Below are 14,133 nucleotides of genomic sequence, written 5' to 3'. Positions count from 1 at the left end.
ATGCTATGTTTATCATGTAGTTGGTTGGATTAGTAAAAGACTGGAAACTACCGCAGTAGCCATTAGTTGGGGACTGGGGAAGTAAATTTTGGGTCAACTGCTCAGCAGAGTGGTATGCAGCTGGAGAAAAGAATGGGCAAGTGCCTCGGGAAGAGTTAGTAGAACCATTTCTAAAATAATTCAAAGTAAAAAGGGATCAGAAGAGTGGTATGTTACATTTGGGTTTAAAGGGGGTAAAAATGGAATATGCATACCCATTTATACATACATATGTGTTTAAAGATGCCTAAGAAACCCTGGGATATCAGCTAGAGAATGTCCTCTGCATGAGGACATGGCTATTTGTTCACTTCTGTATGCCCAGTGTGTGAAATAGTGCCTGGCACATGGTAATAGCTAAAAAAAATAAGTGGTGGCTGAATGAGTGGAAGGACTCATGAGAGGCTGGGACCGGTGCTTGCCTCGGATGCCGATGGGTGCGTGGATAAGGAATAGGGACGGGAGGGAGACGTTTTACTCTGAGCCCGATTGTGCTGCCCCGTTCCCCACATTGAGAGAGTGAGTCCAGCCAGGACAGAAGGAATGTCCCCTGGGCCCCAAATTATGCCGCAGGAAGAGAGAGAATTAGGGCACGTGCAGATTCTAGGATCCCAGCTGTCTCCATGTGCCAGGGGCTTAGTGATGGAATCCTCCATCTGTGTAGATTTCTAGGCACCTGGTGCCAATTAAGAGTGATTGCCAGTGTCCCGGTCCTTGTTCTCCCCCAAGCGGGTGGAGAAACTGTCATTTACTGCACCCAGACCAGAGGGGGCTGGGCGATCTGTCGGGCTTCATCCTGACCCTGCAGAGTTGAACAAAGATAACTTCTCACCCTGTTGATGGGCTGGTGGCTGGGTCAGGGCCTGGGTTTTGCCTTCTCCAGAAGCCTTGGCAGTTTTTCCTCTACGCATCTCAAAACCGAGATGAAATCAGCCTCAGATACCAGATTATCTGTCTCATCTATACCCTGTAACTATTTTTTTCCTTTGTAGTTTAAAGGGTGTTTCCCTTATGCATATTTGCTTATAAATGCAGAGATTATCTATAAGTGCAGCCAAGAATCTGGTAACTGTAGTTGCTTCTGGGATAGGGAACAAGGTGGATGGGAGCAGATTTATTTAGTTACAAATAAATTAAAATGTACAGGATCAATATAATATGTGAATTATGTCTCAGTAAAGCTGTTAAATATTACAGAATAAAGGCATGTACTCATGCAGAAAGAAGGAGAGAGGAAGGAAGGGAAGGAGGGAGAAAGAAAGGTGTCCCAAGTCCCAGGAAAATGCCTGTCTCCCATCCACCACTCTGGAGCTCACCCTGGCCCTCAGCTTCAGTCTGGCCTTGAGCCCCTCTCCTGGATCTTACCCAAGCACTGGCCTAGGCCCAGCTCTAGCTTCAGCCCCCCAAATGGTCTCTCACCCCACTCCCAATCCTGACCTCTAGTTCTGGCAGCAGCTCCCTACCCAGACACAACCCTGGCTCAGCCCTGGGGCTCACCTTGGGACCCAGCCCCGCTCTGGTCCCAACCTGACTCCAACCCCAGCTCTGCCCTGAACCCCATCCCTTGTCCTGGCCCCGTGCCAGTGCCCACCTGTTGAGGCCCTGCAGCTGGTGGAGCTCGTGGCCCTGCAGCAGCAGCTGCTTCTCCAGCTTGTTGGTGGACAGCGAGGTCTGCAGCAGCTGGGTCTCCATTCGTGTCGTCTGGTTCAGGACCTGCCCGGCAAGCAGGAGGGGACAGGGGCCACATGAGCCCCGCAGGAGCCCTGCCCAGCTGCCTTCCACCTACTCACAGGGCCCCTCATTTCAGAAACCTGCTGACCCATCTCCCCCCCACCCCGGGTCATTAGTTCCTGTGGTCATTCACCATTCGCTCAGAGCCTAAGTGAGCTAATGATCTCCTCCCTAAATTTGCTCTTCCCACATCTTCCGCATCTCCACAAATGGCAGCGCCATTCCTCCTGCTGTTCAGGCTCCCACGCCCAGTCTGTCAGCAAGTCCTGGCACTGCCATCTTCCAGAGGAGGGCCTGACTGCTTCCTCCCCCTCCAAGGCCCCCAGCCCTGCTCCATGTCCACCCCAACCAGCTAGCATCCTCCTCTCAGCTCTTCCTGCGCCCCCTTCCCCCCTACAGTCCATTCTCTACTCAAATGACACAGGTGGCCTTTTAAATGCCCCCCCCACCCAAACCCTCCTGTGGCCCCCAAACCATGCACCCGAAAAGCCCCAGGCCTCACTGTGGCCCGCAGGGCCCCACAGCGCCGTCTGGCCCTACTGCCCCGGGCTCGCTCCAGCCCCACTGGCCCCTTGGTGTCCCTGGAAGCTGCCGGGCCGGCCCCACCTCAGGTCTTTTGCCTTTTGCTGTTCTCCCTGCCTGGAGCCTCTTGTCCTGGCTTGGCTGGCTGAAACCCAAGCCCTCCTGCCGCTTCCCACACACTCCCTGTCTCTCTCTCTCCCATGCTGTTTTTCTCTTTAGAACCGTCACCATCTAAGATATATTTCCTTATCTTGCACATTTTCTTTGTGCTTCATTAGAAAGTAAGTTCCAGGGGATAGGCATTTGTGCCTGTTGTCCTTACTGCTAGAGATTAGAAGCAGGCATTTTGAACAGTGTCTGGCGTGTAGCAGGGGTTCAAAAAATACGTGCCCATTTGTCATTCATTTTTTATCCGTCTACTCACCCACCGTCCCATTTATTGGCATGCTCCCTCCATCCCTCTTCGCTGCTCCAGTGGCTTCCTCTCTGAGCCCCTGGCCACGGCAATCTAAGGACCCACCTGCCCTGTGCTCTGCAGCACCGCGAGCCACTCTGTCCCCTCCCTGCTTCGCCCAGCCCAGAACCAGGCACTGAGTGGGTGCTCAGGAAATGGTTTGGAAATGGGCGAAGGAAGGCACCATGCCAGGGGCTTTGTGCTATGCCCTACTGGGGCATGTGGATGGGGCTGGAGGGGACCACAGCGGAAGATGGCTTGGTCTAAAGAGAGGACCAAGGGGTGTGTTGGATTCATTAAATGGGAATTTATGGAGTCTCTATGTCAGGTGCTGTGCTGGGCACTGGAGTTACGGAAGCAGAAAATAGGGCAGAAAACCCAGTATCTGCCTGCCTGGGGTCCACGGCCTTGAGGGAGACGGTTCTGTGATGGGGAGGGCGATTAGGGAGAGGGCATGGGGTTACAGGCCCAGAGGAGGCCCTGTCCTCACCCAGGGACAGTGGTCAGGGCAAGACAAGTGGGCTGAGAACTGGGCCGTGAGCTGGCCTGGTCAGCCGCGGGCCTCCTCGGCGCCCACCCGCCGGCCCACCCCCCTCTTGCCAGTACCTGAGCCTCCACGTCGGTCAGCTTGAGGGTCTGGGCGGTGGTCTGGTTCAAGAGGCTGGTGCCCAGCTCGAGCATGGTGGCCGTCTGGTTCTGGACCATGTACTGCTGGGCCTGCACCAGCTCCGACCTCAAGTTCATCTGGATGTACCTCTCTAGCTGCGGGGAGACCAGAGGCTGGGGTCATGGAGAAGGAGCTGGGCGAAGGCTCCTGCCCTTCCACGCGTCTCCATGGAAGGGCATAACGCATGTAGGGGGGCTTTCCTGCCACAGAACACGCCAGGCCAGACCCCCGTCACCTCTCGCCTGGATCTGCCAGCAGCCTCCCCCCTGGCCTCTCTGCCTCACCCCTGCCCACACACAGTCCATCCTCCACTCGGCAGCCAGGCGATCCTGGTAACTGAACTCAAGTCACATCCCTTTTCTGCTCAGAACCCTCCCAGGGCTCCCACCTCACTCAGAGGAACAGCCAGCGTCCTTCCCATGCCGTGCTGTTCCTGCCTGACCTGGCCACTGGTTTCCTCTCCTGCTCTTCTTTGCTCACTCCACTCCAGATGCACTGGCCTCTAGGACACCACGAGCACATGCCAACCTCTGGGCCTTTGCACACACTGCTCACTCCCTCATGCCTGTTCAGGTCTCTTCTCACCTCTTACCACTCCCTGCCTTTATACATATATTGATTGATTGGTCTGTCTAATCTCTCTATCATCTGCCTCATTCTCTAGAATGTCTATGAAGCCGGGCACATGGCCTTTCGCACCACTTCATCTCCTTGTCTAGCATGATGCTTGGCACATAGTAGATGCTCAACCAATATTCGTTGAATGGATTGATGCAAAAAGGGAGCAGCCAGGGTCAAATTGTACCTCCAATCTCAGGCCCTCTGCCCAGCTCCTAGGGGTGAGCCAGCCAGCAGGGGGCGAGGACACATTTTTCTCCTGTATAAGAGTGTGCAGGTCCATCTGGCCCCCAGATTTTCCATCTGCAAATGGGGCAGGACCCAGCAGTCTCCAAAGGTCCTCCCTGCTCTGATGTTCTTGGGTCTGACGTGCTCGTGTTCATTTCTTTTACAGGGATGCACTCTTTCCCAAGAGCAGAAAGCCAGGCTCATGCTGCAAAGGTGCTCAGAGGTGCTCAGCACCTTAGAGTGAAGAGCCTGCCCCCTCCACTAGTTCCACTCCATTCTGGGCACGTGCTGGTCTCTCGCCACCACCCCTCACCCCATCCTTGGCACCTTCCCTCGTTCTCCTGCATGGTCTTCCAAGGAGGCCAGAAGGTCACAGAGGGCAGGTCCCAGGGTACCTGGGAGGACTAGTGCTCCTCCCAGAGGGGTAGTGACCTCAGCTGGGGACCCAGGCTCTGGCCACTTCCTCCTTCATTGCTTCTCCCCTGTTCCATCTCAACCCTCTTCCTCCCTCTGGAGTCATTTGAGCACGTTCCATTGTAGGGAACGGTGGGATCAGGCGGGGGTGCAGGGTAGTGGGGGTGGTGGTGTTCCGTTAGAGCAGCGGTTCTCAAAGTGAGCTCCGTGGATTGGCATCGCCTGGGAATTTATTAGAAATGCAAATTTCCAGGTCCTACCCCAGACTTACAGAATCGGAAACTCTGGGGTGGTGATTTTTGTTTTTATTATATATTTTTTATTTACAGGAAAATCATGAAGCAAATATAAGGTTCTCATAATCTCCCTCACACACTTAGTTTTCCATACTATTAACACTTTGCATTAGTGTGGTAACTTTGTTCCAATCAATGAAACAATAGTATTATAATTATAATATTAATTGTAATCCATAGTTTACATTAGGGTTCACTTTTTGCATTGTACATGCTTTTTAAGTTATTTTTATTTTAATATATATACAACCTAAAATTTCCCTTTTTTAGTCACATTCAAATATATAGTTTGGTGCTGTTAATTACATTCACAATGTTGTGCCACCATCCATACCAAAATTTTTCCATCACTCCAAACAGAAGCTCTGCATCAATTAAGCATTAACTCCCCCTTCCCTACCCTTACCCCAGCTGCTAGTAACCTGTATTCTAGTTTCTGACTCCACAATTTTGCTTATTCTAATTATTTCATCAGTGAGATCACATAGTATTTGTCCTTTTGTGCCTAACTTATTTCACTCCACATGAGTCTTCAGGGTTCATCCATGTTGCCACATGTATCAGGACTTCATTCCTTTTTACAAATGCATAATATTCCTTTGCATATATATACCATGTGGGTTGCTTCTACCATTTGTCAATTGTGAATAATGCTTCTATGAACATCTGTGTGCAAATAACTGTCTGAGCCCTTGCTTTCAATTCTTTCTTAGAAGAGGGATTTCCAGATCATATGGTAATTCTATACTTAAATTTCTGAGGAACTGCCAAACTCTTTTCCACATTTTGCATTTTCACTAATAATGGACTAGTATTCTATTTCTCCTCACCCTCTCCATACTTGTTGCTTTCCTTTTTTTTTTTTTTAATATTAGCCTTTCTAATGGGTATGAAATGGTATCTTGTAGTTTTGATTTCCATTTCCCTAATGGCTAATGATGAGCATCTTTTCATGTGCTTGTGAGCCATAAGTATATCATCTTTTGAGAAATAGCTGATTCAAGTTTTTTGCTCATTTTTTTATTTTGGGTTGTTTGTCTTTTCATTGCTGAGTTGCAGAATTTCTTTTTATATACTGGATAGTAAACACTTATTGGATGTGTGATTTCCAAATTTTTTTTTCCATTCTGTAGGTTGTCTTTTTACCTTCATGATGAAGTCCTTTGGTGTACACAAGTTTTCACTTTTGATGAAATCCCATTTATCTATTGTTTCTTTTGTTGCTTGTGCTTTTGATGTATAGTCTAAGAAACCATTGTCTAACACAAGGCCCTGAAGAAGTTTCCTATGTCTTCTAGGAATTTAGTTTAGGCTTTTATATTTAGGCCTTTGATCCATTTTGAGTTAATTTTTGCATATGGTGTGAGGTAGGGGTCCACCTTCATTCTTTTGCATAGGTATATCCAGATGTCCCTGCGTCATTTGTTGATGAGACTGTTTTTCCCCACTGAGTAGACTAGGCACATTGGCAAAAATCAATTGGTCATTGATGTGAGGGTTTATTTCTGAACTTTCAGTTTGATTCAAGTGGCGTATATGTCTGTCCTTGTGCAAGTACCATGCTGTTTTGATTGCTATAGTTTTGTAATAAGTTTTAAATTTGGGAATTTTGAGTCCTCCAACTTTGTTCTTCTTCTTTAAGATGCTTTTAACTATTCAGGGCTCTTTATCCATATAAATTTGATTATTGGCTTTTTCATTTCTGCTAAGGATGCTGGAATTTTGATTGCGATTTTGCTGAATACGTACATTGCTTGGGGTAGAAATGACATCTTAATAGTATTTAATCTTCTAATCCAGGAACACAATGAACACAGAATATCCTTTCAACTATTTAGGTCTTCTTTGATTTCTTTCAGCAATGTTTTATAGTTTTCTGTGTAAAAGTTTTCCTTCTTTCTTTTCAATTTGGATGCCTTTTATTTCTTTTTCTTGCTGAATTTGCTCTGTATAGAACTTCCAGTATAATGCTGAATAACAGTGGTGAAAGTGGGTGTCCTTGTATTATTCCCAATTTTAGAGTGAAAGTTTCAGTCTCATCATTGGCTTTGATGCTAGATGTGGGTTTCTTGTGATATGTCCTTTATCATGTTGAGGAAATTTCCTTCTATTCCTAGTTTTCCAAGTGTTTTTATGAAGAAAGGATGCTGGATTTTGTCAAATGGCTTTTCTGCATCAATTGAAATGATCATGTTTTTTCCCTTTTTCCTATTAGTGTGGTCTAGTACATTAATTGATTTTCTTATATTAAGCCCTTTTTTATTATACACCTTTAATCATGGTGCATAATTCTTTTAATGTGCTGTTGGATTCAGTTTGCTAGTATTTTCTTGAGGATTTTTGTATCTATATTCATATGAGATATTGGTCTGTGGTTTTATTTTCTTTTAATATCTGTACCTGGCTTTTGTATTTGGGTGATACTGGCCTCATACAATGAGTTAGAGTAGGGGTTCTTAACCTTTTTGTTCCGTGGACCTCTTTGGCAGTCAGATGAAAACCACAAACCCCTTACTAAGTCCACACTATACTGTGTATTATTTAATAAATATGTCATACCCACACCAACATGTCCCCACAAGAATAATGTTTTCTTGAATTTCAATTCAAGCTCACAGACTCCTTGTTAAGAATCCCGGAGTTAGGGAATGTTCCCTCCTCCTCAGTTGTTTGGAAGAGTTTGAGCAGGATTGGTGTAGTCCTTCTTGGCTTAACAGACCTTCCAGGTGAATTGGATCCATGTTCAAGTTTGTGAACCGCTGGCTTAGAGATCCCAGAGGAAACGGATGACCAGAGATACAAGGTCAGGGCTTATCAAGGACTTTGTCCTTTGGTTCCCTTCCTTTCTCCCTTGCATTATCAACCGCTTCACCCATTGTCCCCTGCAACTCACATGTGCTCTAATGGCCGCCACTCGTCCCTCCAGCTGATTCCCCAGCTCCTCTGCTCCCCTCACCAACAAACTTCTTGAACAAGTTGTCTCCATTTCTCACCTCCATCCCCACCCGTTTTTTTTTTTTTACATTAAGAATTTTGCTATGGTGTATTACACACATGCAAACATGTGGAAAGAATAATACAATGAAAACCTGTGTGTTTACCACACTCAAGAAAAAACATGACCCATTAAGGTGGATCCTCCTGAGCACCCCTGAGTCACGAGCTCCTGCCCTGATGCGCCCCCTGTTACTCTGAGCCTTGTCAGGGCCCTCCTGGACTCCGAGCTCAAGGGGCTCTCCGGGCCCTCTTCCTTGACGTCTCAGCAGCAGTCAGCCCAGCTGGCCACCCCCTGCTTCTAGAACACTTCCTAGGTGCCACCTCTCCTGGTTTTCCTCTTACCTCCCGGGCCACCCCTTCTCTGACTCCTGTTTTTCCAGATTCCTACATGTTGGGGGCCCCCACGACCCAGTTCCTGGGCCCTCATCTCTCTTGTATAGTCTCTCCCTGGGTCAGGGGTCTTAGTTAGGCGACCGTGGGGTCTGTAGAGAGAATTCAGGGGGTCCAGGAACTTGGCTGAATAAACAATCACATCTTTTTTTTTTTTTTTTAACTAACCTCTAGTTAAAATTTAGCATTTCCTTCTGTTATAAGCTTAGGCCACAGCAGTATTAGCAGATCCAGTGACTTCACTACAACACAATTGTTTCAGTATCTTGAAATATTATTTTTACTCAACATTACATATTTTTACAATTTTGAAATGATCAAACCTATTGCTGGATCTTGTTGTTTAACTTTACAATTATATGACAGATTTGACTTAATATTTTGATTTTCATTTCGGTATTATCAGGTGTTTGTATGCTTTTACTTTGTGCATATAAAAGCCTTATTCTCAGAAGGCGCCCATGACCAGCACCAGATGCCAAAGGGTTAGGGCCCCAAACATGTTGGGGTCAGTGCCCCGGGTGCTTGAATCGCGTTGCCCATGTGCTGACAGTGTCCATGTCTCCATCTCCCACCCAGATTTCTCCCCAGCACGTCCCACCAACTTGACTTCTCTGCGTGTGAATCCAACGAGCATCTTTAGCATGCAACGTCCATCGTGGAACTTTTGACTTTTCTGCTCCTGCTTGCCACACTCAATCCACTAGTAAGTTCTGCCCAGTATGATTCCAACTTGCATCTCAAATCTATCCGTTCACTTGACCATCATCTCCATGGGTCTGCCTGCTGGTGCCCTCTCGACTCTAACCTCTCCCCCACATAGTAGCCAGGACTATTGTTTTAAGATGTAATCATATCCACACCCTCTGCTTTCAATTGCAAATATCATTATTATGATAGGGACCAAAGTCCCCAACTCTTGCTTGAAACAAAACAACCCTTAGCTCTGATGGTCAAGGGGATAAACGAGTGCTTCTGCCTCACTCGAGTCCAACTTCCCGACCAGATCTACTACCCAGTCTCCTTGGGGCTCCGTGGAGGCAGGAAGCAATTAAACTGGTGCTTCTGAGCCTGGAGAATTCAGTTCAGTTTAACAAATGTTTACTGAGCACCTACTGTGTGCCTTAGAGATACAGTGAAGGACAAGGCAAATCAAATCTTTATCCTCAGGGGGGAGGGGAGGAGGGGGTTTTCCTGATCTCTGGGGGACACAGACACATGACTGTGAAGTTAGAAGAGGGATCTGCCTCATGAGGTCAAGGCTCTTTCACTGCCCTGTGCCACTCTCTCCAGGTTTGCATACTGACTTGTCCATCTACTAGCTGTGTGATCTCAGGCAAGTTACTTGACTTCTCTGTGCCTCAGACCTACTCCCAAACTGATGGATGATAACACCAGTACCTACCTCATGAGTGTAAAATGAGCTTTTATTTGTAAAGCACTAAAATAGTGGCTGACTCATAGTAAGCACTACAGAAATGTTTGGTTATAAAAAAACAAGCACTTACGGAGCAACCACTGTGTGCCCTGTTTTGTGCTAGGAACCCTCAGAGGAGAATCAGAGGCTGTGGTTCTTTTCCAAAGAGGCTTGTCCTGTGGCTGCAGGAGGCTGGGCAGAGCAGAGGTCAGCTACAGCTGGGGCCCGTCACCCAATTTGCCATGCCCGCCCGCCAGCTTGGGCCCTGGGAGGGATCACCCAGGCCAGATGGGCCCAGTTTGACTGGGCTGGCGTCTGGCAGCTAACGTTGGCCTGTGGTGGGGGTTGGTCTGGCCCAGGGCTCAGGCACCAGCTGGAAGGAGGAAAGGACTCAGGATGGGACTCCACCCCCACCCCAGGACTGGCTCTGTCTCTTCTCCATCACTCGCATGCCAGCAAATTCTCAGGCCTGAGGTGGGGAAGAGGCCAACTTCCCACCACCCCTCCAGCCTTCAGAGGAGCTGAGCTCTGGCCCCGGGGCTGCCCCCTCCCTGGGTCCCAGCTCTGGCTCTGCTCCACTCTCGCTGTGGGGCCTTGAGAGTCACTACATTTCTCTCAGCCTCCCTTTGTGACTCTGCAACATGGGGACAGTAGGCCCTGCCTTGTCAGAGAGAGGGCACTCAAAAAGGGCCTTGGAGAAAGGAGGGAGGTTTTGACTGGGGCTGGGGCAGGAAGTGGACTCTGGACAGACAATAGATGACCCTCTGTGGATGTGTTCTCAGTGACCAAGGAGATCCGCTCAGACCTGTTTTTTCTCTTGCATTATTTACATTAAAAGAACTCCAACTGGCAAACAGATAAACAAGCGTGACTCATTCATCCAATGAATTTACCCAGCATTAAAAAGGAATGAAGTACTGCGTGTGCCGTAACATGCATGAAACTCAAATGTATTGTGTCGAGTGAAATAGGCCAGACTTGAGATCCTACATCCTGTGGGATTCCATTTATATGACTTTCTGGAAAAGACAAAAATAGAGGGACAGAAATTGGATGTGTGGTTGCCAGTGGCTGGAGGTGAGAGTGGGGATCGATTGTCCAGGGACAGAGGGAAGCTTTCTGGGGTGACAGTAATGTCCTATGTCATGATTGTGGGGGTCACATGACTGTATACATTTGATAAAACTCGTAGAGCTTTACACTCAAAGGGATGTGTTTCATCGAGGTGTGTGTGAATTACATCTCGATGAAAAAGAAGCCCACAAACACAGAGTTCTATCAAATGTTCCATATAAAAATATGCACTGCATTATGAAATATTTCCTTAAACAAATCCCCTCCTCCACTGAGTTTCAGTCACTAATTCATTCAGGCATTATTTTTGAGCCAGGCCCTATCCTAGGTACTTAGGAGATCAGGAATGGAAAAAACTGGCATGTTTCCCAATTCCAGGGCACGTCCACTAAGCAAACCATTTAACTTCTGATAGTGATGAGTGCCATGAAGAAAATAAGGCAGGGATGAGTGGGGTCAGGGCCAAGTTCAGCCAGGTGGCAGGTAGAGCTCCCTGGAAGAGGTCATCTGAGCCGAGAGGATGGGCTGAAGCAGCTGTGGGAAAGTCGGGAGGAAAGGAATTCCAGGGGAGGGAAGGGCAAGTGCAAAGGCCCTGGGGTGGGAGCACGTCCATTGTATTTGAGCATCAAAAAGTAGATCAGTAGCAAGGGTATGCCCTGCTTGCCTCTTCCATGGAGAATGGCGAGTGTAGTTCACCTTTGGAAAAGGCAGTTTGTAAACTGCTATCTAAAGGGCCTGGTTTGAATTGCTGCTCTCGACTCCCTGGCTGTGGGAGGTTGGGCAGGTGCCTGTGCCTGTCTGAGCTGCTTCTCTAAAATGGGGATAATCATAGCTCCTGCTCCCTGGATGGTAGGGAGGCTTCCTGAGACGGTCACGTAAAGGACCAGCTGCATGTCTAAGTAATCACTGTATGTAGGCTTCTGAACTCTGGTATGTCTGCGTCATGGAGAACTATGCAAGAGTTCAAAAGAATGAGGTCAAGCTTCATTAGTGTTGGCCTGAAGAGATGCTCCATACGTACTGCTGAGCACACAAAGCAAAATGCAGAACACCACCTGCAGTGAGAACCCATCTGTGTACAAGAAAGATCCAAATGATATACTTTTATATGTAGACAGATGAAGGCCTAGAAGACACAAACTATTAACTGTGGTGATTTGCATCAGGAGCAGGGAACCAGGAATGGGGCATGATAGTGAAGGGACATATTTTCTTTTTACATTTCATACTACAGTACTTTGGATTTTTAAAATGGAGTGAGGGGAGCAGATGTAGGTCAAGTGGTTGAGCTCCCGCCTCCCACATGGGAGGTCCCGGGTTCGGGTTCTGGTGCCTCCTGAGAAGAGCCAAAATGAACAGCAAGCAAAACGAATGAAGAAATCAACTCAGGGAAGCCGATGTGACTCAGTGGTTGAGTGCTGGCTTCCCACATACGAGGTCCCAGGTTCAATCCCTGGACCCCAGGACCTCAAAAAAAATAAAAAGTAATGCAAATGTAGACAGGTATAATTAATGTAATATTTAAAAATTGATATGTAAACGAAATGTTCTCAACTGATGCCTCTGACCCCCTTGGAGCCTGTGAACTGAATTCAGAGAATCTGTAGCCTGGGATCTAACTGAAATGAGCTTTCTGTGGTGATGGATGCAGCCACAAGCTCCTCCGACACTGTTAGCAGGCCCGTGGGGAAGAGGAGCACAGCTAGTCTCTTGTCTCACCGCAGTGGTTGTGAATGTTCACATATTGTTTATCCTCAAAATGATGGAATCTACTAGATCCATCACTAAATCTTGTTACTTAATCTCGTAATACCAGAAGCAATACATGACTGTATCACAACTCTGTTTTAAAAATATTTTGATACCTGTATTTCAGTGTAATTTATAGTTTACAAATTTCCTTTGTGCACGCAGCGGGGCATCAGGGTGCCTGGCAATCCATAGTTGCTCCATGGATACTTGTTAAGTTGAATGAATGAATGAACAAAGGAATGAATGGTCAACTCCTCCCACCCTGAAAAAAATACTTTGGAAATAAACTACATTGAGAGTTTCTATGGTGTAGTCATTGAAAAATGCAATAGCAAGAAAAGAAAGAAATACATTTACAGGCGCAATAAATGTCCGCCTGGGCTGCCTCCCGGCCTTTCCCTTCTGGCCTTTGTGCTTCTGTTTCCCCACCCTAAGGCCGGGTGACACCACTACCCACTGTGAGGTTGAAGGGAGAACTTCATGCACGTGGAGCTCATAGCAAAGGGCCTTGTGGGCAGAAGTGCTTGTGGCTTCTCCGTCCTAGGCTGCTGGGGAACGGGGGAGGCTGGCAGGGTGGGACCAGCTTGGGGTCCACCTCCAAGACCCCAGAGAAACAGAGCTGAGCTGGGCAGGCGGCTGGGTACCAAGGACATCTCTGCACAGTGGGCAGCTCCGCACTGCCACCAGCGGGACCTCACCAGGTCTGTCCCGGAGGGTGAGGGGATGGCCCCCTGGGAGGGAGGGACGTTGGAGGAGGGCGAGGCCCAGCAGGGACCCCTCCAAAGGCTCAAGGATTCTGTCATAAGAACTCTAGATGCTAAGGCCCGACCTCAGCTTCTCCACTAGCTGGCCATGGGGGCTCAGGGCTTGTCTCAGAGCATCAGTTTCCTTATCTGTCAAAAGGGGACCCTAATATCCCTTTCAAGATGGGTGGAAGGGATGAATGAGGCACCTGGGCGATGAAGCAGCATGGCGCCTGCCAGGGAGCAGGTGCACAATGAGCACCGCGGTTCTCCTGCCCTCCCTCGAGAGCCTCCGAAGCCTCCTCTTCCTCTAACAGTACTTTTTTCTGCAGACCTGGAAAGGGACTTGCTCCTATCCAGCACCGACTCCTCTCTCTGAGCCTGAGTTTCCTCATCTGTAAAATGGCTACGGTGCCCATTTGTGAGCTGTTGTGAGCCCTAGATGAGAGCAGATTGGCACACGTGGGGCCGCAGTGACTTCAGCTGCTTTACTGTTGTCGTCGTTGATAACTCCCCAAGGCTGGGGCTGCCGCTGGCCTGTCGCAGCATCGCCAGCTGCAGCATGGGCCGGGCAGGTGCATCTTGGGGGGCTGGAGACTGTCTGGTAGCCAGGGTTTGTCCCTGCACCCTTGGCCGGTGGCCAGTTCTCTGGACGAGAAGTAGGGGTAGGGGCAGAAGTTGGGGGATCCTGGAGGATGGTGGCTGTCCTGATAACACTTTCTGGTACCCCTACTATGTGCCTTAGAAATGGTCTCTCTTTCACCCCTCAACCCAGCCCTCTGCCGGGAGAA

At 48.3% G+C, this 14,133-nt stretch overlaps 1 protein-coding gene across 2 annotated transcripts in view; it reads right to left on the bottom strand.

The window, feature by feature from the left end:
* ANGPT4 (angiopoietin 4) overlaps positions 1-14,133 on the bottom strand; it is a 54,076-nt gene that overhangs the window by 23,118 nt on the left and 16,825 nt on the right. For both annotated transcript variants that reach the window (XR_011647305.1, XM_058286831.2), the window contains exons 2-3: positions 3,353-3,508; positions 1,631-1,752 (exon numbers count right to left, since the gene is read on the bottom strand). Coding sequence is in view for 1 of the 2 variants with exons in the window: in XM_058286831.2 (XP_058142814.1) it covers positions 1,631-1,752; positions 3,353-3,508 (278 nt within the window). In the remaining variant the exon portion in view is untranslated. The remainder of the gene's footprint in view (positions 1-1,630; positions 1,753-3,352; positions 3,509-14,133) is intronic.

Source organism: Dasypus novemcinctus, chromosome 24 (assembly GCF_030445035.2).
Source record: "Dasypus novemcinctus isolate mDasNov1 chromosome 24, mDasNov1.1.hap2, whole genome shotgun sequence".
NCBI classification, from domain to species: domain Eukaryota; kingdom Metazoa; phylum Chordata; class Mammalia; order Cingulata; family Dasypodidae; genus Dasypus; species Dasypus novemcinctus.
Note: the sequence above shows the minus strand (reverse complement) of the source record. Positions and strands in the feature narration are given on the sequence as shown.